This window comes from Amaranthus tricolor, chromosome 6 (genome assembly GCF_026212465.1).
Source record: "Amaranthus tricolor cultivar Red isolate AtriRed21 chromosome 6, ASM2621246v1, whole genome shotgun sequence".
Taxonomy (NCBI): domain Eukaryota; kingdom Viridiplantae; phylum Streptophyta; class Magnoliopsida; order Caryophyllales; family Amaranthaceae; genus Amaranthus; species Amaranthus tricolor.
In genome coordinates, this window is record NC_080052.1 from 28,392,837 (window position 1) to 28,416,554 (window position 23,718).

A 23,718-nucleotide genomic window follows, 5' to 3' on the forward strand; every position below is an offset into this window, starting at 1 on the left:
AAGGCATACTTTAACATAAAAGTGATCCAATGAACACCTATTTGCTATAAGTTGTTGTGGGTCTTCAAAGAGTAAATGGAAAATATTCTCCACTATAACATGAATGTAGTTGTGTTAGTGTTCCCCTCACTATGCCAACATTTTTAGTAAATTGTTATATGAGACGGTCTTATTAAAAAACGCATTTTATATATGAGTTAAACAGTCTATTTCACTGAGAGTAGTTTATATTTTTATTTAATTTGTTTTTTTTAAAAAAAATATTTAATTTAATTTTTAATCTTATCAGGTACTGCGTCAATCTCATGTTGATATAATAAATAATACATCTATTTCATCCTAGTCAAAAACCCACCTGAATGGGTCACTCAAAACTACTACTACAACCATTATCCTCATCAAGATGCTGCTGGTCATTTCATGACCAATCTAATCTACTAAATAAAAGGATCAAAGCATATTATATGGCTCTTATATCACCTTGCACACAACATAAGAAACCCCACGTATCATAAATTGCAATCATAAAATACATTTCTATCATAATGATAATGCTTTGTCTTTATAAATTAATCCTTCAAATCATTTTAACCTTAAAAGCTTCTAATTACAACCATTCATTAATCTAATGTATTAGGGTCCTAACTACTACTAGTTGATTAATATAACTCCTTGGTTAAATGTATTTGATTGCAAAAGAATGGTTTTCTTTATTTCTTACCAATTCACTTGGTATGGGTGATATGATTCACAATAATCATGGGTTTTTTAATTTAAAGAAAAGGTGTTTAATTGATTAATTTTTACTAAAAAAACCATTACTTAGGGGTTAGGGCCCTTTGTTTGCTCTTTCACCTTATTTTCATAATTTAGGAAATATGAATTCAAATGAATTGAATTTGAAAAAAATTAAGTTCATAACTTATAGAAGTAGAGCATTAAATCTTATTTCAATTGGTGTATATACAATTTTCCCTCTGCCTATCTTATATTTAAAAAAAAACTTAGAGTTACTTGTGTGAGATAATCTATTGAGGAGACGATCTCAAAATAAGAAGCTCATATGTTAATAATTACTTTTATATTAGTCGGGCACACCTTTAGACACAAAAAAAAAAATCATTTTATTTGATAAATTATTTTATTTAATAATCATGAACCGCTCCATTTATGATATGCTTAAGTGTATGCCTAAATTTCTACTACTTCACATTACTATGACTATGATATCATGGAATATGCCGAACACAAAAACTTAAAACCTGTACAACCTGTAGAAATGTGTGTTCTAATCGCCTTCTTCTTAAAGACTGCGAGCTCCTCAGCACTTTCGTGCTGCATGATAAAGCTCTATATACTCGAGCGCTGGCCGATTCCAAGACCAGTCTTGCTCCATCACACGCTTCTGTAATGCGTTGAACCAGTCCTTTCCGTCATACCAAGACGATATAGCCCTGATATAACCAGTAGGACGTAATCAGAACTAAAGCATACATCTTGTAGAACAGAAAATATTGGGTGTGTGAAGAAAGGTACCATTCTCTCGAACTTATATATATGTTTATGATCAATACGATTAATTTATCGGTTTTGAATTTCCATTATGCAGCTAGAACACAACTTACCTATCGAGAGCGTAGTCAATACCAGCAGGATCAGCGCCTTCAAAATTGAATCCATTGGGTTCCAAACCTTGTGCTGTTGCTCTCTCGACATCATGATCAATGTCAAATACAGTATCGTAAAGTCCTATAAAACAAGAGTACAGATGTGAACATTTGATGTTGGCACGAGGAAGAAAAGCCAATGAACGTCTACACATCACGTACGAAAAAAGAATACTTATCTGTCCTGATAAAATTGAATCAAAAAAAAGAGGAGGATTTTTGAGAAAGTGGTAATAATGAAGAGAGAATGAATTGTGTGGATGAAATTAAAAGAGTTAAAATATATGGATAAGATTAAAAAAAAGTGGTGTGTCATTGTCCAAAAATAGAAATGATGCTAGTTAAGTGGGACGGATAAAAATAGAAAATGTTTCAAATTCAATGGGACGGATGGAGTACTTCATGATGTTGCGGGAATCACGGGCTCACAGCCAAAGAAGAATATTGAACAAATTAAGAATACTTCATACCTCCCGTTTTACGAACAACTGGTATTGAACCGTATCTCATAGCAACAAGTTGCGTAAGACCACACGGCTCGAATATCGAGGGGACAAGAATCAAATCGGAGCCTGCATAAATCTACACCGAAAATTGCATGATTAGTTGAATACCAAGTAAATCGTTGAGAATGAATTTGAAGTATATTGTTGAGTACCAAGTGTGAAAGAGGTTCATCATAAGTCAAGCAAAAGCGAGCACGGTCGTGATGCAAATTATGCAATTGATTTGCTACATCAACAAATTCTTGCTGTATGCGTGGATCTGGAGCGGAACCCAGTAACACAACCTGCAAATGCGGAGCACTTAAGTTGAATTCTACGCACGAACCAAAAAAAAAAAAAAAAAAAGTACCTGGCCACCACGCTCTATAGTGCGCCAAACAGCATGCTTGATGAGATGGATGCCTTTTTGATGAGTTAAGCGAGTAATTATTCCGACTATCGGAAAATCACCTTTCTTTATGCTAAGCCTTTGTTGTAAGGCTTCCTTGGCCGCTCTTTTGCCTTCTATGACATTTTTCGATGTATAGGGTACCTGGGATTCAGAGCAAGAAAAAGACTAATTGAATTTGACCCCAGTTCAGAGCACCTAAGCATGGATTGTAAAGCGCGTACACTACCTTTTTCCCCCGAATACCCGAATAACCCACTACTAGCCCGGGAAAGTATACAGCATAAAAGAAGAATAACTCACTGGAATGAACTTATCGTTAAACGGATCCCATATGTCTGGATCAATTCCATTTAATATACCGTGAAATTTGTACAGGTGAGGAGCTATTGCAGAATTACTAGCAACCTCCTTTAAATAGGTATAGGAAACCTGATAGCATACATCATCAAAAATATAGTACAACTACACGAGATAATCGAAAGTTAGAACTGATCTAATGAACCACTATGGAAGTTAGAAAGTGAGGCCCACTGACCATAGTGCAAAAATGCAGTCACGGTTGTGATCGGTCGAAAGCATGAGATATCTCTTGATACTACCCAAAACGCGGTTTTTGTACACCTTTACAATGCGTTCAATTTTCTTGAAAACCTATACAATGCGGCAAATGTGATGCGATGTGACCTTTTTGCACTATGGTGAGGCCACATATGTGAACCACTTGCCCTTCTCAGTTCTCACACTGGTGATGTAGAAAACAATCAAATGTATATACTCACAGTTGTAGCCTTGTCCGCAAATGCCATCGCTTTTCCAATGAAATATGCACCAAACTCAAGATTATGGATAGTGAAGACAACACGAGCATTAGTAAGACCATACTGCCCGTAATGCTCTTTGTAAAGCCATGCCACTGGAGCACTTGACCAATCATGGCAATGAATTATATCCTGCACAAAAGAAAGAACAAGTTAAATTGGCATTTGAGCTAAAACTGAAAAAATAAAGACTCAAAGTGCACCTTTATTGACAAAAAAAAGATGAAACCATAATCCATGGCAACCCAGAGGATGTTCACCTTTACTTTACAAAATTATGTTAAATTTTAAAAAAAGTTTGAATTCAGAACTCACAGGATGAAATCCACTTTGGAGGAGATATTCAAGTGCAGCGTGGCAAAAGAAGCCAAACCGCTCACCATCATTTCTGCCAATATAGACAGAACCGGTGCGGAATAATCTGTCCGAAACAAGGAACCGTTAGCGAATGAAAAAATCATGCACAAACACAATAGCAAATTAAAAATGTGAAGTAGACTACAAGCAGTATATGAATGACCTGTGTTCATGCATTCTCAAGATAAGTACCCCATATTCAACTTGTAGAAATGAACACTACCCTTATGTTATGCATAATAGATTTCTTCTAACGACGCAATCTATATCAATGCCAAAGCCTTAAATTTAATCTCAACGATGTATCGCAAGAAGATAATGACGTCTAGAGATAACACTTCATTTACATATGGTGGACAGTGATAAATTTTCACCAAGTAATGCCACATTTATGACATTTCAGGAGTTAGAACTTAGATTCCACCATGGAAATCTACGGCAGATACTAATCTCAGTGTCAACGTTCATTTGAAGCTCAGGCACTAGATAGCAACACATCATTCAGTTGCAAATATGTTTGCCTACTACTCACCACTCAATTTTCAAACATCCACTCCCAAAATGATTTTCTACAGGTTTTTTGACATAGTGCCTTATTTCGATGGGGCCAAAGATTTATAGTTCTTTGGTTTCAGGTTATAATCGAGTAAATTTAATTGGCTCATCAAATCATGTGCTTTATTCATGTAAAGTTGCAGATAATGTTTGCTACCATGGTCAATCGGCAACAATCTTTTTGTTATTACTAACAAGAATAAGGTTGCATACATCCGACCCCCAAACCCACATGGGTGGGACCGTGGGAGCCGCTAAATGACATTGGCGTAATGAAAATAATAATGATAATGATGCAAACATTATGATCCCATCCCTGCTTATCTGGTAGCCACATAAAACAGTCTGTTACACACAAATTTCAGCAATTACCCATTTAGAGGCTCCAAAAAGTGGACAGAAAGGCCTTCAACCTTCCCAAACCAAACTTTTATCTCGGTACCACCCCATGAATAGCTCTTGGTGTAACGGAAGTCTTTCACCTATTTCAATCCAATGATAGAAATTCATAATTAAGAACCTATTTATCTGATAATTTCATGAATTAAAGTTAAAAGGAACGTCTGATTCAGTAAGAAAAAGAATAGAAAATTTAGAAGTGGCTTACATGGTTAAGGTTCAAGCAACCATACTTTGGAAGAATTACATCAACATGATGGTTTAAATCTTGAACAGCACGTGACAAGCTAGTCACAACATCTCCAAGGCCACCCACCTGCAGCAGATTTCGGATAAAAAATTATTGTGTTTGTAAAGTGTAAACAACTTGATTTCATCTTAAAATTAAACTTCAGTATCCTCAAATAAGATCACTAATATACAAATAAGTGACAACCGAAATTACTTTCTGAAAATGCTCAACAAGTTGTAGTATCCTCCTTTGCGACATTTCAGTTCTCGATCCAAGTTGTAAAACTAGGTTTCATCTTAAATATAAAAATCAGTATCATTTTTGAGCAAGAAAGTCTTTGTGCTGCCATTGACTAGTTAGAAGCCATCCCCTATGTACTAAGGCTGAACAAAACTATCTGATGATACAATTATTCGTTGATTCAATCCAATATCTGATTTGAAATTATAATTCGGGTCGGATATCTGATTCAAAGATTTGCATATCGAATACGGAATTGAATATCCATTTTTGAGAGTCGGGTATTCGAATATCCGACTTTTTAGTCAGATGCCGAATACCAGATATCCGAGTTGGATCAGAATGGATATCAAATAGCGGATATGTCAGTTTTCAGACGTAAGAAGCAACAACGATAAACAGAGAAATATTAGTGGTCTAGTAACACATTATCGATAAAACTTTTACCAATAGGGTTGTTGGCTTGTACATAGCAATAGGAAATATTATTACGAATAAAAGTTGAGATAACTAAAACTTGCTTTAACATTAGCACAATGAAAAATTGTACCTTAGCAATAGGTGCCATTTCAACGGATATATGGACGATATGCAAAGGGGGCTCTTTGGCTATACCACCAAAGACAGGTACATGGTAATCCATACCATTTTTATTGTCGAAAACTCCACCATCTTCCTGCTCAGAGAAAATAAAATCCATCGTGTATGCATCCAATGGTATCTTGACTACAAGCAATGTAAAGTCAAAACACCAAATTATCAGGGCTAAAACTCTCATTTGCAAAACTAAAAAAATATTTAAAGTTCAAACCTATGTTACTTGGACTCGGGTACTAATGTTAGATACTAATACGTGTCCAAGTGTTGGATACGTCTAAATATTCAATTTTACGACTAAAATGAAGTATCTAAGTATCATACCAATGTCCGAGCATCAAGGATCGGACACGGGTACGTGAAGCAAAATGAAGAGTCCGAGTAAAATAAGTTCAAACTATAAGCAATGTAAAATCAAAACACCAAATAATTCTGCTTTCCATGGATTAGATTTTGATCATAGAGTATAGAAGTTATTAAGCCTACCAGTTGCTTTGACATGACAGCCATTTTCAGCAGATAACATTTTCTGAGTTAACAAGCCTCGGCGATGGGTCCATTGATTAAAGGAACCTATAAACCAAACTTCTGCTTTCCCATGCAAAATGGTGTTCGACGGATTGTAATATATGGTGACATCTTGTCCTGCTTGTACATCCACAGGATCGGTGTAAACAATGTGCCTCTGAGACAACAAGAATCTCTTCAATGTTTTTTCTTTAGTTTCAGCTTTCATGCAAGCTATTTTCTCGGCCTGTGCCATGAAACAACACAAGTGATAGGAAAGTATCCAAAATACCAGTAATAAGATACCATTCTGATAAACCTTATTGACAAAATGATTACCTTGACACGTACGGCCTCCTCTTTTAATCTCCTTTCCTCCTGAAGTTTATGGTAAATACGGAGTTCTTCCTCAACCCAATAGTGTTCATCAGGCACAGCCATGGGAACAATAGCGTGGAAATCTCTTCGCTTATTATTATCATAAATGGAAGCATTCTTTGGTGGCCCATCAGCAAAAACCCAGTCCAAGACAACCGCTTGATCAGGAACAGTAACTAAACAAAGAAGCACTCAACTGGATCAGTATATAGAACTAAGAAGCAATACAAAAATGTAACTTTCACAAAAGATTTTCCGAAAGTTATTCTTGCGTAAAAAGAATTATCATACCTTCAGCATACCACCAGTCACCACCTTTCTCCTCGGATTTTACTAGTGGGGTAACAACCGAGAGCCCATAACTCCAACTATTATGACCCCCATGAATCCAAACGCCCTTCGCATGAACGAGTGGACCAGAGCTCTTGTTATAATACAAACACACCAAATCACCATCTTTAAACTCATGAGGTTCGAAGTACCAAACGTTTTCCAGAGATGAAACAGCTTTATTCACCAAATCTCTCAGTTTTCGTCTCCTTTTCTCCACTTCTTCCTTTGCTCGCGCTCGATCAGATTCACTCGCAACTCTCTCTTTCTCCCTTTGCCTTTGCTCCTCATCATGTCTCTGTCTCTCAGTTTCTATTTTTGCCAGCTTTTCTTGTTCTCTACGTTTCTCCTCGAGCAAAAAAACTTCAAAAGTAGACAAATCCATACCCCCTTCCACAACTATGTGGAAATCCTTCTTCCCATTATTGTCATAAATATCTTTCCCATTAAAGAATATAAAATCTATCATATATGCTTCCTTTGGAACACGAATCTGGCAGGACCACCAATCTCCTTTGAGATGGGTCTTTTGAAGTTTGGTGGTAAACGATTTCCAGCGCCAGTCATTAAATGCGCCAATGACCAGCACATCCGGTTCATCTTTAAGATCTGAAAGGCTTCGATTAAGGAAAAGCTCTATTTCCTGATCAGGTTTTGCTGACACCGGATATATAAAGATTTTGTTGCCACTAGAGAAATTCTCCACAGCCATTTCCTCCATCACTTGTTTTCGTGCAGGTGTTTCCCTCTTCAACTCCAATTTTCGCAATGACTCTTCCAATTCCTTCTCATAAGTGGATATTGTACCGCTCATGTCAGAGCGTAAGACCTCAGTTTCCACAACATTATCATCATCACCTAACTTATTATCCAAAATATCAACTTTCGTCTCATCATCAGGGTCAGTTTCGGGTCCCAGCACTTCATTTTCAGAAACATTCTTGTCAGACTCGACGGTTTTGTAGCTCACTAAAGATATATCCCTTACATTTTCCTCATAAGGGATTATATCGGAAACCATTTTTTCCAATACCAAGATTTTCGCATCAGCCCCATAATTGTCTTCATTGCTTAGCTGTTTTTTTGAAGCCAAATCCTCAATTACCTTTAATTCTTCATTTTCTTCCTCATCAGTGATTATAGTTCTTGCAAACTTTATTTCAGATTCCAATACTTGATTTTCAACGGTAATTTTGTGATCATCGTCTGAATGCTCAAGCTCAAACTCAATTTCCGTCTCATCAATCAACGCAGCATCACTGCTTATCCCTTTCCCTATCGACTTACTAGCACTATCGATATCTTTCAGCGAATTTCCAATTTTCCCATTAGTTGCATCCTCTCCTTGCTCGATTCGATTTACTAGAGGAACTTCTAAGTTCTCACTTTCCTCACCACTATTAGAATTTATTTCGAATTCTCTCCTACTATTCTCCGGAGATGAAGAAACTAAATTGCTGCCGTCTTCTTCATTCCTTTCATTTCTCTTCTGTGAGCTAGTTCCAACAGGAACCTTTGAGGCCAATTCTTTTGGAGTAGGGCTTTTGGACCTTGATGTTGACAATGCTTTTTGTTTCTTCTTGGAAAAATCTATTAAGATTCAAGAGCGTTGCTGATTTTCTGTCTATATATGAAATTACGGCCAAGATTGAACGAAAAAGAGAAGCGACAAAGTAAACATAACACAATACTAACCTCCGGTGGCAGAACATGGACGGAAAAACCCATTTCTTGAATACTCTATGTTGTAAGAATAAAACTAGGACAAAAATGTGTAGCAAGAACAAAAATATAGTTAATAAATCAAAACAACTAACAATATCACAAAAAGGAATTACTGATCCAAAACCAAGCAGACAACCAATTTTTATTATCTTTAATACCAAAACTGACAGTCCAATTGATTAAAAATTCCTTCCAAGTTCATCCAAATATGACTTCAGAGAGACAAATACCAATCAACAAAAAGAAGAAAATGGAAATCCTAATAATATGAACACAGAACATATGTAGAAATAAGTATGAAATGAACTATTTGTATGTATCATAGTAACTTCCAACCCATTGAAATTGAAGCAATCCACCAAAAGAGCCTGAAAATATAATGAAACCCCAGAATAAAAAATGAACAAAGAAAAATATTCAAATGGGCAAGTTGATCCATTGCTTTTTAGGTACTAGACAAGATCTCCATTCTTGATACAAAGTTTAACCTCTGTTGGGATGGTTTGTCACACATCGATACATTAAGGATAGTATGCACATTTGTAAGTCATGGAGCCCTTCCTCCCACTGTCATATGGTTTCGGAATGGTATCTCATTGGCTTATGAAGTGTGTGCACCTCGTATTTCCCGAATATATGTTGATATTCACAATAAGTCCAACCTATTTAACATGGTATTAGAGTCAAAGGTTCGGTTAAAGATTAAATGGTAGGTCGGAAAATAAATGTGTTCTACCCTAATTGAGTTCACATGTGAAGGGGGTGGGAAAGTTATCTTACATCCATGAATTAAGATAGTGCACACTATATAAGTCATTGGAATCATTCCTCCCCTTGTCATAGTTTTTCCTTGAGTATGTGCACCTTGTGTCGTCCTGATTATATGTTCACATTCACAATAACTCCCAATAATAAAATGATTAATTCACTAATTACAAACCATTAAGCAACAAGACCAATCTGTAGCACAACAATTGGAATGACACAAAGACATCAACCTGGTTAAATTCCTAACATGTAAATAAATACTCATAATTGGGGTATATTGAATGGGCAAGTCTAGTTCCATTGCCAAGGCACAATAGCATACAAAGAAGTGTAACTCCATTGCCACATCACAAGCTATCCATTGTTTATACAGATTTGGGTTCCCATAGCACTATAAAATCAAATCAAATGAGCAAGTTTGAATTTTTTTTTTTTATCGTCCAAGGCTCAAGCCTCCAACAACCACAACAATATTTCATTACCTCAATGCCAAAAATTGAATTGGCTCCCATCTAAGTGCGGTTTAAGAGTCGACCTCATGCATCATTAGAGATAACTAAAAGATTATTTTCAATTGACTCTTAGTAGCAAACATCACCAACAACTTCAAATAAACTAAAGGTGCACATGATTCAAGGAGTCATTTTAATTAGTATAATCCATTATAATCTAAAGCCTAAAAACTATACTCATTCATTTCCATCTCACCATCATCTTCCTTTTTTTTTTTTTTTTTAAATATTCATTGATTAATCTTAATTTACATTTTATTCTAATAGATATGTAGTATAGACTTGAACCACTCTATTTTAAGGTGGAACCCAATAATATCAAGGGTCACAAAAATGTCATAGCACAAAAAAAAAAAAAATCAAGCAATACAGAAAACCATCATCAGAAAGACTAAGAGGGTTCACAATTCACAACATAAACTCAATACTTACTTGAGAGGATCTACTGGATGGATTAAAAGGGAAAACCCCAGAAAATGATCTGAAATTCGAATGGGCATTTTGTCTAAAACCTTGTCTACACAAGAAAGATGATCTTTGAGTTTGTAAAGGAACATCCATGGCTGCTATTTTCTTGCTTTCTATCAGAAACTCACTCTCAATTCCCAATGTTTCTTCTTTGCATTCGAGAATCCAAAATCTCCCTCTGATTAGTGTCACATTTGGTTTTTGAAATCAGCAAAAATAATTTTTAATGAAATTCAGTGATTCTTTTTCATTGGTTTTTGTAAAAACTAGTAAGAAATGGAAAAATATCAAGATAAGTAGACAGGCTAAATTTGGGTATTAGTAAAGCCATTGCATTCTTCAATTCTCTTCCTGGGTGGAATTATAAGTCACGGCCTTGGAATTTGAGCCGTTTGTTGGAAAGTTTTTGTTCAGTTTTCGTTTGCATACTCGATGTTTGATCATTTTCCACCGTTTATTTCTGGTTTCTGAATTGATGGGTGAAACTGTGAAAGACTGAAAGTTGTTCAAATAGATTTGATTTGTGGGCTCACCAAACTTCATGTCAAATAGATTGTTTTTACACTTTTAAATATCATCTAAATAGTTTAATTAATATAAATTAAAGAAAAAAAATAAGAATATAAGCTTTTTATTTTGAGATATGGTTGAGTAGTTCTTTTTTTAGTTGTATACCCAAATTAAGTAGCTGGTCTCCTGAGGCTTAATCCATTAAATTTTAATGTTTACTTACTGTATTTTTAATGTCCACTTATATTATCCTTAATATCTACTTACAATATATTTAATACCCACCGAGTAAGTACTTAAGTACTTGCAATATTCTTAATGCCTATGAGAAACTTACCCTATATTATCTATTTTAGGCAAGCCCAAATAAAAATTGTCTCTCTAGAAACTGTCTCTCGTAAGAATTTGTGATAAAGTTTTAGTTTATACTTCTATTATTCATTATCCTATGAGATTTCACGTATTGCAATTAAAAAGCATGGTTTTGTGCATACTTGTTTATTCGTGTTATTGTATATTTTTATAACATTAAATTTTTATATAATTTTTAGTTGTGTATAATTTTACTTATAAATAGTCTGATAAATGCATTTAAAATTTTTGGATGTAAGTAAAAAAACAAGAAAATACTTCTTTTTTATGAAAGCACGAGAAAATACTACTTGATCCCTCTAAATTACTAGCAAAATTAGGTTATGTGTTTATTAAAAAATTAAATATTCAATGTTGCTTTCTCCTATACGTCATTTATTTTTCTGAGTTTACTGATGAAAGTATAGTTTTCTTTTATTTTATTTATTATTGATGATAAATTCATTAAGATATAGAGCGCGATGAAAATATAGTTTTCTTTATTTTATTATTTATGACAAATTCATGAAGATACAAAGAGCATTGTGTTTATACTTATTGTAATACTCCAATCCAACTTATTCACCTTAATTGTCCTATTTAATTGGACTTATTGACCAATGTAATAATTCTATTATTAATATTTCTAATTGTGCATGATTAAATTGTACAAAGTTGATATTAATGATCTTTGTATTGAAACAAATTAAACAAAATCTCCCTTGACTATGTTATACTGTATAAATTAAGAATAAAATAAATATTACACCCTCCGTTCTTTTTTGATCTTCCACATTACTATAACGAGTAGTTTCAAAAGTTCTTCCACTTTAGAATACATTCTATTTTTAAAAAGTTTTTATCCCACTTTTACCCCTTAAAACCGCCCCTTTTTTTTTAATGTACCATTTTTCTTTTATTTATAATTATTTTCTCTCTCATACTTTCAATACAATCATTACTTTAGATTACTTTATAGAGTATAGTATATATTTTATTATAGAGTATAGAGTATAAAGTAGGATAAAAATAGGGGTAGATAGAACTTTAAATGATTGTTTTATTACTAAAAACGGAAATGTAGCAAGTAATATGAAATTGCCAAAAATAGAAAATGTAGCAAGTATTATGAAACGGAGGAAGTATTTAATTAAAATAATACCCACTACAATCTAAAGATTCTATCTTCTTTAATATGTGTGAAAAACTCAAAGTGAAAGATAAAAAAAAAAGAGACAGTAAGAGTTTTTCATAAACAATATTAAAAGTTAAATGTAATTATTAGAGTGAATAAGAGAAAATATTTTTGTGCCAACATGTTTATTTAACATTTAAAAAAATGCACACTACAAATATGATAACAATGCAATCTCATCAAGTCAATATTATTGAAGCTTCATTTAATTTCATACAATGTGAGCACTCAAAATAATCTACCATGGTGATTTTGCATGTCGAATTTCATAATTTGTTTCAATCTTCTTGGCTAGCTAAATAATTATGCTTCAAACAAAGACGTTTAATAGATAACCAATAACAACTTTCATTACAAATTATTTTGATAATTTTTCAAAAAAAATCCATTTTTCAAAATCTATATAGTATTTGAAATTAACACCAAGTTAAAAGTTCTCACTTCGATCTGCCTAATACTTTATATTATAAAATAAGAACTTTCGTTATAAATTATTTTAATAATCTTCCTAAAAAAATCAATATTTAAAAATTCATATATTTTGAAATCAAATTAACTTAAAACCATCAAGTTAAAAGCTTCCACTTCAATTTGCCAAATATTAAGAATTTTCATTATATTTTATTTTAATAATCTTTCCAAGGAATCAATTCTTGGAGATTCATATATTTGAAATCAAATTTACTTAAATAATTTCAACTTCAATTCACCTAATATTTTAAATTTAAAGGGGGCAAAGAAGTAGAAGTATTAATATAAAACAAGGTTATAAACTTATAATATATCATTAAAACAAAATGAGCTAGATAGCAATGTATGATCCATAAAATTCATGAAATTATTAATTACAAATTAAAATATTCTAAACCCTCATCAATTGATGACATCTATGTTCATTAAACCAGCAATACCAAAATACGCAATAAATATCCATATTTATACCAACAATATCTCAATTTCTTTCCAAAAATAGTAAGTAAGAGAGAAATAAGGTAAAGGAAAGAAAACAGAGCATATAAAAGCAATTCAAAATCAAGCCAAAGCATTCGCACCAGCAACAATCTCCAAAATCTCCCCAGTAATCTTAGCTTGACGCTGTCTATTATACACAATCGACAATGTCTTCTTCAATTCTTGAGCATTATCAGTAGCATTACTCATGGCTGTCATTCTTGCAGCAAGTTCACTTGCTAGTGATTCTTGTAAAGCCCTTAAAATCTGACTGTTAAGATATAATGGCAATAAAGCATCCAAAATCTGTACTGGGTCTTGCTCGAATTCCAAAATTGGTGAAAATGATATTGTTTCTGCTCTCATTACATCTCTTTCAACCGTTAATTTCCCCTCTTTTGTTGTAAGACGGAATAGCTCGTCTTCCGCAGCATCTACACAGACTCCATTAACGTCACAGATTTCTCCCTTTGGGGATAATGGAAGAAGGGTGTGGATTACTGGGTCGGATTTCACTAACGAGACGAATTTTGTGTATAGGAGTTCGACTTTGTCCACTTCTTCGGCGACGAACAGAGAAAATACATCGTCGGCAATGGCTTGAGCTTCTTTCGCTGTCGGTAAATTGCTTCCCTCGATGTACCTATCGACAGGAATTGCAGGGCGACGGATGAAATAAGTGTTACCCTTTTTACCGACGCTTACGACGGTGTATTGTAACCCTAGACCTTTGAGTTCGGAGATTCTCTGCTCTGCTTTTTTCAGAATCGTGTTGTTGAACCCACCGCATAAACCGCGATCTCCGGTAACCACCACAAGAGCGACTTTCTTAACGGGTCGGTTTTTGGTAAGTGGGATATCGACATCTTCGGTTTGAAGCTGTTCATTGATGCTGTATAAGACCTCAACGAGGGTTTCAGAGAACGGTCTGCCATTAACAACGGCTTCTTGAGCTCGTCGCACTTTTGCAGCAGCGACGAGCTTCATAGCTTCGGTGATTTTTTGGGTGTTTTTGACGGATCCAATACGATCTCGGAGCTCTCTGAGATTGCATTGGATTGGGTTAGGGGCGGCAATGGAGGTGTTTGAGGGTGGTGCTTGGGTGGTTTGAGGGAGATGGAAGGTGCTTACGGAGGAGCTGAAAGAGAGTGAGCAGGCCATTTTGGGTGATTTTGTTTGGGTTTGTTGGAGCTCTCTCTAAGAATGGAGGTAAGAGAGGGAGAGAGAGGAAGAGGAAGAGGAAGATTTTGTGTAGGAAATCTTATCTAAGTGATTTGAGGATTGAAATGGTTGATTTTGGGTTGGTTTTGTGTGGGTGTGATGTGGAGAAATGGAGGGAAATGAGAGGTGGAGGTAAGGAGGGTGTGGATGAGGTTTTTGGTTATGGTGGATAAGATGGGAGATTTAGACCGTTGAATTGGGAGGTAAAATAGATTTTATAGTTTCAACACTTCGTTTCACTTCTTTTTGGTATACGTCCACTTTTAATTTACTTTTAATGGAAATAATTTGAAGTATTTGTTATTACTAATAAGCATATTATAAAGGTAAAATTGTGTATATTTAACCTTTTGAATCAAATTTAAATGGAATTTACTTAGCGGATATTTGGTAGATGAAAATGGTAATTGTGAGACTTATATGTAAGATTTGAAATGAGACTTTAAGAAAAAATATCTTATATTTTTGGTAAAGTTTTAAAATGAAAATTGGAAAGAAAAATAATAAAAAATAATTACAAGTTACCAATTTATCCTTATTATATCTTTGTCCTTTTTATTTCACTAATGACAAAAGTGTCATTTTCTAACAAATATAAGTCTCACCACAAATGTCTTCTTACCCCATAAGACATTAAAAGGTGGGACTCGGAGAGTTGAGACTTGGAAGTCTTACGCCTATTCCCCATAAACAAACATGATACTTGGTTTATTTCAAGTCTCAACCGATTCTGACATGTCAAACACCCTCTTAATGACATTAAGATAAATGGTAATAGAATGTTGTTGAATGCCTTTTATTTTTAGTTGATTGTTATTATCTTGTCTTGCCTTGCTTTGGCTCGTGCTATTTGTCTTATTTTTATTTTTCTCTGTAGGTATTGATCTAATTGAGGGTCTCGCTGATCGTAACCTTTCTTTGATAAGGATATTGTCTATTGTATTTTATTTCTCTCTAGACTTGATCATAATTTTTATAAACGGGACATATTGGGTAAGATAAATTGATGATGATGTTAATTAGCAAAGAGAACAAGACAAAAACAAGTGCATGAAAAAATAAGTAGGTGAAATTATAAAAAAATAAATTTATAAATGAGATTATAATATAAACTATATCGTACTTAAAAATAAAAATACACATGTAATAAAATTATTAGCCCAAGAATACAACAAATTAAATAGAATGAAGGAAGATACATTTCACCTCAAAAAAAGGAAATGCGTTTAACTTATGCTTAGACATTTGAATATGTTATGATGACAAATTGACTACATATTATAGTTTCATTATAGGTGATTGATGACATCCAATTAGGTCAAGGAGCTTTGAGAATTAATTGTTAATTATTGATTGATATAATTTATTTTTCTTATTTGATCGACTAATAGTATTAGTCATCAAGCTTAGATATTAAAAGTAAAATAAGTTAGTGTCTTGAGAGACATATTTCAAGTCCAATTCATTGAAGATTAATATTTACTTATCGTATTTTTAATGTCTATTTACATTATCCTTAATGCTTACTTACCGTATTCTTATTGTCTACTTTCAATATCTTAAATGTCTACTTACATTATTTTTAATGCCTATTTATAATATTTAAAAAATATATAATGGGTTGATCCAATTAAAGATGATCTCTCAAAAACACCTTCTCTCACAAGAATTTGTGAAGTAAAATAGGTAAAGGTGTGGTAATTAGCAATTTGGACAAAGATAGAGATATTATGTACCACATTGTCCCACACTCCCACTATAGGAAGAATATGCTGCCATCTTGATGTTGCCTGGTGTAGAGATGTTTCAATTGGAAGGATGTGAAGTACTCCTATTTGCTATTTCCTATTTGCTACTAAGGCACTTCTACTAACTAGTTGGCCTATTTGAAGTAACAATAAGCTGCTAGAGTAAGCGAATATTCAATCCGAAACATGCAGTTAATCGAATATTTAATATCCGAATATAACATATTTGATATTCGATTCGATTCCAATAGAATATCCGAAAATATCCAGATCGGATATCCAATATATACAATATCCGATTGCCAATGAGGATAAATTGAATATTTTCAATTGGATATCCGAAATATCCGATATTCGAATTTAGTGAAAATGATTTTTTTACAAATTATAATTTTTTTTGTTATGAATATCTGATATTTGACTATTAAAAAATGTTCGATATAAGAACATCTGAAATCTCAAAAATTGATATTCGAATACGTATTTGATATCAAAATTTTGAATTGGAAATCAGATTTAAATCATAATTTCGAATCGAAAAAATTCGAATTGAATATCAAATCGAATTAATGAATTTTTGGATCATTAAATAGTTTTGCTCAACCCTGGTATTAAGTTCTAAAGTATAACATGAGATGCGACTATTAAAGAGAGTACCATGAATAGTCAATAATCTTATTTTAAACTTCTCTTCCGATCTGAAATTATTTTTATTTTAGACATTATTTTAAATTTATTTTTAATTCTATTTGCAATTTATTTTGTCTTTTAAATTTATTCATTGTCAATTCACTTATTTTGTTTTATTTTTCAAATTAAATCTAAAACAATCATTTCAAGAGTTCAAACCCATGGGGATAGAGTGAGTATCAATATAAATTGTGGTTCAGCGGGTCTTGAGTGAGACCGTTTCATTATGAGACGGATCCACAACAAACAACCCAATTAATGTCTTTTTTTAAAAATATTAATTCAGTAAATGAAAAATTATTTTTTTAATTTTATAGTTTTTGTTAAAACTAAATATTGAGCCCACTCATATTAAGCCATCTCATGATAAGATATTCTTAATACTTCCTCCCTTTCTAAATACTTGCAACATTTGCTTTTTTCAAGCAGTCCAATACACTAATTCAATCCTTAATATCTCTAATTACGTTTAATAAAAAATATAAAAATTTGATGTTAATAATCTTTGCAATAAGACGAATCAAACAAGATCTCACATGACTATATTTTAACTTATAGATTAAAAATTAATCACAAATTAAGAGTGGTGAATAAATAGTACTATATATTCTAATGTTGCAACTAATGTTGTAACACACCGTCATTCTTATGACGTCATTAATTATTATTATTAAAAATTACTTTCGGATATTTTATAAACATATTAAATTATTCCGAGTTAGTCTTAATAAATTTCATTTGCATACGAATTTAAACATTAACATATTTATATTAAAAGTAAATTTGCGATTACTAAAATAAAGAGGTTCGAATTAAAATTATTATTTTATTAAATTTGTGAGTACACGAAGGTCCGTTGCAAGAAGATGAATATAGATAAATAAATAACTAAATAAATAATAATAATAATAATAATAATAATAATAATAATAATAATAAATAATAATAATAATAATAATAATAATAATAATAATAATAATCATAATAATAAAAATAACCATGATAAAAAGGGCACGAAACCCTCGTTGCTTTCCCACCAGCCGTCACTTTCTTCCCTCCTTCTCCTCCTTCTTTCTCTCCTTTCCCCCTTGCTGTGCCGCCAACAGCTGGCCCCAACCAGTCACCCACGAGCAACCACCTGCACAGCCGTGTCACCTCTTCCCATGAGCAGCAAGCAGCAGCCCAGACACCGACAATAGGCCGTGTCTCTTCTTCCCCTTCAGCGGCAGGTGCACCGATGGACTCCACCAGCAGCAGCCGGCTGTCCACCCTCCACCATCACCACAATAGCTACCCATACTCTCACCCTTTTCTAGTCCCCCCGTTGTGAACCATCTCTTCTTTCCTCTAATTAATTTTCTAGCTTTAATTGGAGTTTTATTAAGTGTATTGAGTTTGATGTTGGTTTTGTATTAATCTCATTGAATCTTTTGTGGGTAAGAGTTTGATTGATGAATTGAACATATTTATGATTTAGGGTTTGAAGTGTGATTAGAAATTATGGGTTGTGTGTTGATTGTGTATTAAATTGGTTTGATCTTATCATGGGTAATACAAATGTTGTTATCCTTGAGCATGCAATAGTTAGGGTTTGATTTAGAAATGAGATTACTAGTAGTGTGTGCGTTGTATGCTACTTTGGTGGTGTTATTATGAGTAATTGGATAAGTTGTTTTAAGAGTCGGTTAATTATTGTTGTGATAATTAGTAATGATTTTGATTAAGCTCGATTATAGTTATGATTCTAGTGGTCAAATTGGGAGTAATAGATGCTAATTGTTGTGACTTGATTGTTGTGGATTACAAGTACTTTTAGTAGGTCGTCATTGAATTTATAAAGAATTGTCATCATGTCATATTAGTGTCATATTTAACATTGCGAGGCTTAAGTGTGGATTGTTGTTTTATTTTCTAAGTTAATGTAAATAGTTATAACTCAAAGTTAGTTAATGTAAGGAAATAGTTCACATAACCCTTTTATTCTTTTGTCGATGGAAAGACTTGTGTTATTGTTGAATTAGCGATCATGTTTGGTGTTGAATGAGTTGTGTACGTGCTAGAATTAATTGAGAACTTGTCATGACTGGATGATAGTGGTTACTTTGGCTTTTAGCTGGTATGACAAAGTAGTTAAGGGAACTTATTAGTTCTATCCCTAACTTGCATAGGTTTCCAGTTCATAAGAGGAAAGTAAAACCCTTGTTGGGTGATTTTATAACTTTTGGTCGTGCAGTGACGCTTGCAGGTACGTACACACAGTAATTAACCCTTATATACAATTTTCCTTCAAGAGATCATTGTTATTGTTTATTGTGATAATATGCATTGTAAACTATGAGGTACTAGTGAATACACTTTATACGAAAAGCTATCGACTATGAAATCCTTGCGCTTAGAATAGTTATAGAGAATGAGAGTGTTAGTAGGAGGCGAGGACCACCCCCTTGTTTATTTAAGAATTGGATTATGCCTTACTTGGAGTTAGAATGACTCCTTTGTAGGTGAATTTCATATTTTTTTGAGTGGCTTAGTGGGTTTTGGCGTGCTGCTATCCCAGGGCGCTCATTAATAGTCGAAAGGGGGGTTATTCCCATCTGATAAAGTATTAGATTATGATTAGCTAACGTGACTCAACTGGATTATATCCGGTTGATTTAGCAGTCCCCTAGGTGAGATCCGACGGGATCACCATAAGGGGGTATGAGCATGCTTTTGTCATTGGGCGCCGGATGGTCGATACCGCCCCTTGACCGAGGTGTTACCATGCGGCCTTGCAAACCCCAATATAGTGGCCTCTTCACTAGTTTAGTACCCCAGTGTGTTAGTTTTTCCCAAAGGTAGGACCTGAGAGGGTCAGCTGGAGGGGCATGAGCTCATACTTTGCCATTAAGGCGCCGAATGGCCGATAACGCCCTTGGCCGTGTCACTATGCCAGGAAGTAGAGAAAAGATCCACTGATAGAAAGTTATTCAGTAATAGAACATTTATTCATTGATCGAAAGTTATTTAATGATAGAAGGTTCATTGTTTGATAGAAAGCTTACACATTGATAGAACGTTTACTGATTAATAGAATATCTACTCATTGATAGAATAGTTTATACTAGTGAGAAGTGTGCCTAAGTTAACTTACCTCAAGGGTATTATAGACTAATGATCACACTTACCTTAAGATAGACAAGCTCTATAAGGTCATGTGTTAGGTATTTTGTTCATGCCTTGGTTGAGTTGATACTATGCGTGTTTTGCAAGAGTTTATGTTTTGAAAAGAAGAGCGTGAAGACCTGCATTCTACCCAAGAACACATGGTTCGGGTTGGAAAGGACGTAATGAGATCAAGAAGTATAAGTGGACGATAAAACGGTTACTATCTGTGCTTGTGTTTTATGAAATCATCTTATGTTGCTGTATAACATAATGTTATCTAGTAGTTGGCCTTAATATATTTGATGCTAGTTACTGACGTGTACGTGTTTGTGTTTATGTTTGATTGTTGATGACCTTCTATGATTGTCCTGCTATGACACATTGGTCTTTGGTCTAATGTCGAGCAGTAGGAGGATCATAGACAGGCGTAGCAGGTATTGGAGCTTCTTTTGCATTGCATTGTATTGGGGGAGAGTGATGAGGGTGAAGCATAACCTGTGCCATACCGTTATCTTTCAATTTTGTAGCTCTTGTTATCTTTTGTAAACTTTGGTTTTATATGTTTTGTAAACTATGTCGAAGCATATCAATGGTACAGAGGCTCTCCACGCACCCGACTGTATTCCCCAGTGCTGAGGCAACGCAGCATATGCCTCAGCGAGGTACGGGTCCCAACGAAACTATAAGTTAAGAGGAAATTAATAAATAAATTACGGAATATGCTAGTAATGAGGTTAAGGAGTTGAGCATTTACCTGGTCAGGGCGAAGTAGATCCAGCTGATCGCGATAGAATCCTACACCAGATCCAGTGTGAGTCTTCGTGCGTCGATCAAAAGACCCCCGCGATCCATACGAGAGCTTAGGTGGTGGAATGACAGGTGGAGCAACAGCACCACGACCAACAGTCCTCATTGGTTGCTTAATGAGGATGTGCTCGTAAGCCCAAAGCTAAGAAATGTACACATAATTAATTATATGTAACTATTTAAACATATTAATACATAAAATTTGAAGTTAGTATTACCTGGAGAATAATTAGTGGTCCTGCCATCTCCTTCACGTTCTTTTTGGAGGCACCACATAGCCTCCTATATAGATAACCCAGGGTTGCAGATCCCCAACTGTATTCCTCAATGCGCTCCCAGGGCGCATCGAGTAACGTTAAATATAGCAACTGTACTTGGCTACTAGTCTTGTCGGCAAAAAAGACAACACCAATCAGTTTTAAGAGAATACGTCTTTGAGTATCTCTTAATAGTGACTTCATCAGCACCCTCAGGGAGGTGTGAGAATGTCTGCGTTAGCCACCTACAATACAACCTGCTCCCTCGAACTGCCTTAGCGGGAGGTCGCACTCCTAAAACCCTCTCTACGATATCTCGCCAGCTCGATAGCTGGCGGTCGATAGTGAACATGGCATGGCCCTTAATGGGAAGCCGTGTGAGTACAAATACATCTAAGAGAGTGATCATCGCACGATCCACTCTCCCGTAAGCGACGAGGTGGAAGTCATACAACGTCGCTCGCTGTATGTAAGGAATGATCTATGCGTCAATCTCCTACGGAACAGAGTCAGGATGCCTAGTGTATATAGTGTCTGTGTCGGAGACCTAAGAGCAAAGATAGTATATACTATAATCACACGAAATCATTAAAACTAAGGAAATTCATTCAATAAATATGTGCTAAACCAACCTAGACATCCCATAGTACACCAATCCTGTGATCTGCCTGTATAGTGAGCACACTATGATCGTGAGGGCTAGGAGTTGTTGGATCCATCTAAACTACTGTAGAGGAATGTTTGTGATAGTTTTATAGTGAAGTAGAGGAAGCTTTGTATTTCAATGAACTGTTAGGAAATCAACATTTGAAGTTTTGAAGGTTCCATCTCTATGATTTTCATTTGTAGGTGTTGATTGTGTTTTTAAGTTAATCGAAAGTGTGTTGATCGAAAGTGTGAAAGTGTGAAAGATCATTGTGAAACAAAGGGGGTAGTTTATATTGTTGATCGAGGAGATTAGTGTGTTGATTGTGTTTTTAAGTTAATATTTTCTATGATGTTGGAGTTCTTTGTGATGCTTGAACATAAATCTACTTGTGCAACAACCCTTTAGTTTTGATAGTTCCTATGTTCGCAACTATTCACCATGACTTTGTTCGATGTCTCCAACTATTCACCATGAATAAAACTGTATAAACCAAGTACATTTAACTACATTGCGGCTTATAAGAACAATATTCATCAGCTTATGAAACATGTACATACCAGCAACATTCACAAACAATTCAAAATCAATTATGAAATAACTATAAGACTAGTGACTTCAGTTTGCAGCTTAATTAGACAACCATTGTTTGTTTCTGTGTTTGTGTGCAAAGTATCAATGTATACACAGCATGCTTGCAGCAGGATTGGTTGTGAATTGTGTTCAATCTGTGTGCAAACTTTAGTTAGTTAGTTAGTTGTTGTAACTAACTGTTTGTAAGTTTGCAGCTTAAGTATCGATGTATATATATGTTTTTAGTTTAACTAACTGTTCGTAAGTTGTAACCATCAACATTCACAGCAAATTACCATCAACAACCATCAACAAAAATTACAAAAATAAATAGTGAAATCAACATTCAAGTACCTTAATTAGCTAACGATAACCTTAAGTTGGAAGAGGATCTGAAAGATTAAAGTGATTTGTAAGTGTGGTACCTACATTTGTAAAAGATAAGAACATCACAAAAACCCTAAAATTCAAAAAATAAATGCATAAATTAAAGAAAAATTTACCTTAAATCAATCCAAAAACAATGACAGAACACTACAAATGTCTTAATCTGGGAGAGAATTTGAAGAATTGAAGGAATCAAGCTTTTTTAATGGTGGAATTTGGAAGGGAAGTGTCGAGCTGATTTTAGGGTTTTGAAAATTGAGGAAAATGAGGGAAAAAAGATTGGAGCAGCTTGATTTAGGGTCGTATCTGTTCGCTGTTATTAACAATGAACAAAGGAGTTTGGTCAAAAACAGTCAAAACCTTTGTTCGCTATTAGTAACAGCGAATAAATACCTTGGCTATTTTTGACCAAGCTTCTTTGTTCGATGTTAGTAACAGCGAATAAGCCGAACTTCTATTTTGGGAAAAAATTGCTTATCTTGGGAAATAGTTTGAAACTTTGGCTATTATACAAATTTTTTATATTTTTTCGCTTATTCATTTCAAATTTTCTGCTTTGTTGGACATTTGAGAAAAATTAGTTGGGCTATTTTTGGATCAAACTCAATTTACAAGAATTCGGCCCGAAAGTATAAAAAAGTTGGCTACAGAGGCCAGAGGTGAAAATTTGAAATAGATAAGTAAAATTATCAAAAAAAGCATATATTAAGCTATATTTCAACTTATTTCCAAATATAAGCGCCTAATTCTCAAATCTGAGGTATGGGTTCTGTTCGTACTTACTA

General features: G+C 34.2%; 2 protein-coding genes across 3 annotated transcripts; both read right to left on the reverse strand.

Moving 5' to 3' along the window:
• On the reverse strand, positions 1-13,178 carry LOC130814674 (starch synthase 3, chloroplastic/amyloplastic-like). Of its 2 annotated transcripts, XM_057680815.1 has the most exons (16): positions 10,415-13,178; positions 8,673-8,736; positions 6,939-8,567; positions 6,609-6,823; positions 6,249-6,516; positions 5,716-5,891; positions 4,902-5,009; positions 4,667-4,776; positions 3,698-3,803; positions 3,344-3,514; positions 2,865-2,993; positions 2,523-2,705; positions 2,326-2,457; positions 2,138-2,249; positions 1,626-1,749; positions 3-1,454 (listed from the first exon to the last, which is right to left on the reverse strand). In XM_057680815.1, the coding sequence occupies exons 1-16, from the start codon at positions 10,541-10,543 to the stop codon at positions 1,322-1,324; spliced, it is 3,789 nt and encodes a 1,262-aa protein (XP_057536798.1). In that variant the 5' UTR covers positions 10,544-13,178; the 3' UTR covers positions 3-1,321. The 2 variants fall into 2 exon arrangements, with proteins under 2 accessions (XP_057536799.1, XP_057536798.1); XM_057680816.1 differs by lacking the exon at positions 2,865-2,993 and having other exon boundaries at positions 1-1,454.
• A 131-nt stretch (positions 13,179-13,309) lies between these two features.
• On the reverse strand, positions 13,310-14,908 carry LOC130814675 (ATP synthase gamma chain, chloroplastic). The gene has a single exon (XM_057680817.1). The coding sequence runs from the start codon at positions 14,616-14,618 to the stop codon at positions 13,539-13,541; it is 1,080 nt and encodes a 359-aa protein (XP_057536800.1). The 5' UTR covers positions 14,619-14,908; the 3' UTR covers positions 13,310-13,538.
• Positions 14,909-23,718: the final 8,810 nt, after the last annotated feature.

What these genes read in the sequence shown, in the direction of transcription:
- LOC130814675 (XM_057680817.1), bottom strand. Translation starts at nt 14,618, where the DNA reads ATGGCCTGCTCACTCTCTTTCAGCTCCTCCGTAAGCACCTTCCATCTC.
- LOC130814674 (XM_057680815.1), bottom strand. Translation starts at nt 10,543, where the DNA reads ATGGATGTTCCTTTACAAACTCAAAGATCATCTTTCTTGTGTAGACAA. An exon ending in TGACTGGTGGTATGCTGAAG is followed by an intron (nt 6,824 to 6,938) that starts GTATGATAATTC and finishes TTCTTTGTTTAG; the next exon opens with TTACTGTTCCTGATCAAGCG. An exon ending in TCCAAAGTGGATTTCATCCT is followed by an intron (nt 3,515 to 3,697) that starts GTGAGTTCTGAA and finishes TCTTTTGTGCAG; the next exon opens with GATATAATTCATTGCCATGA.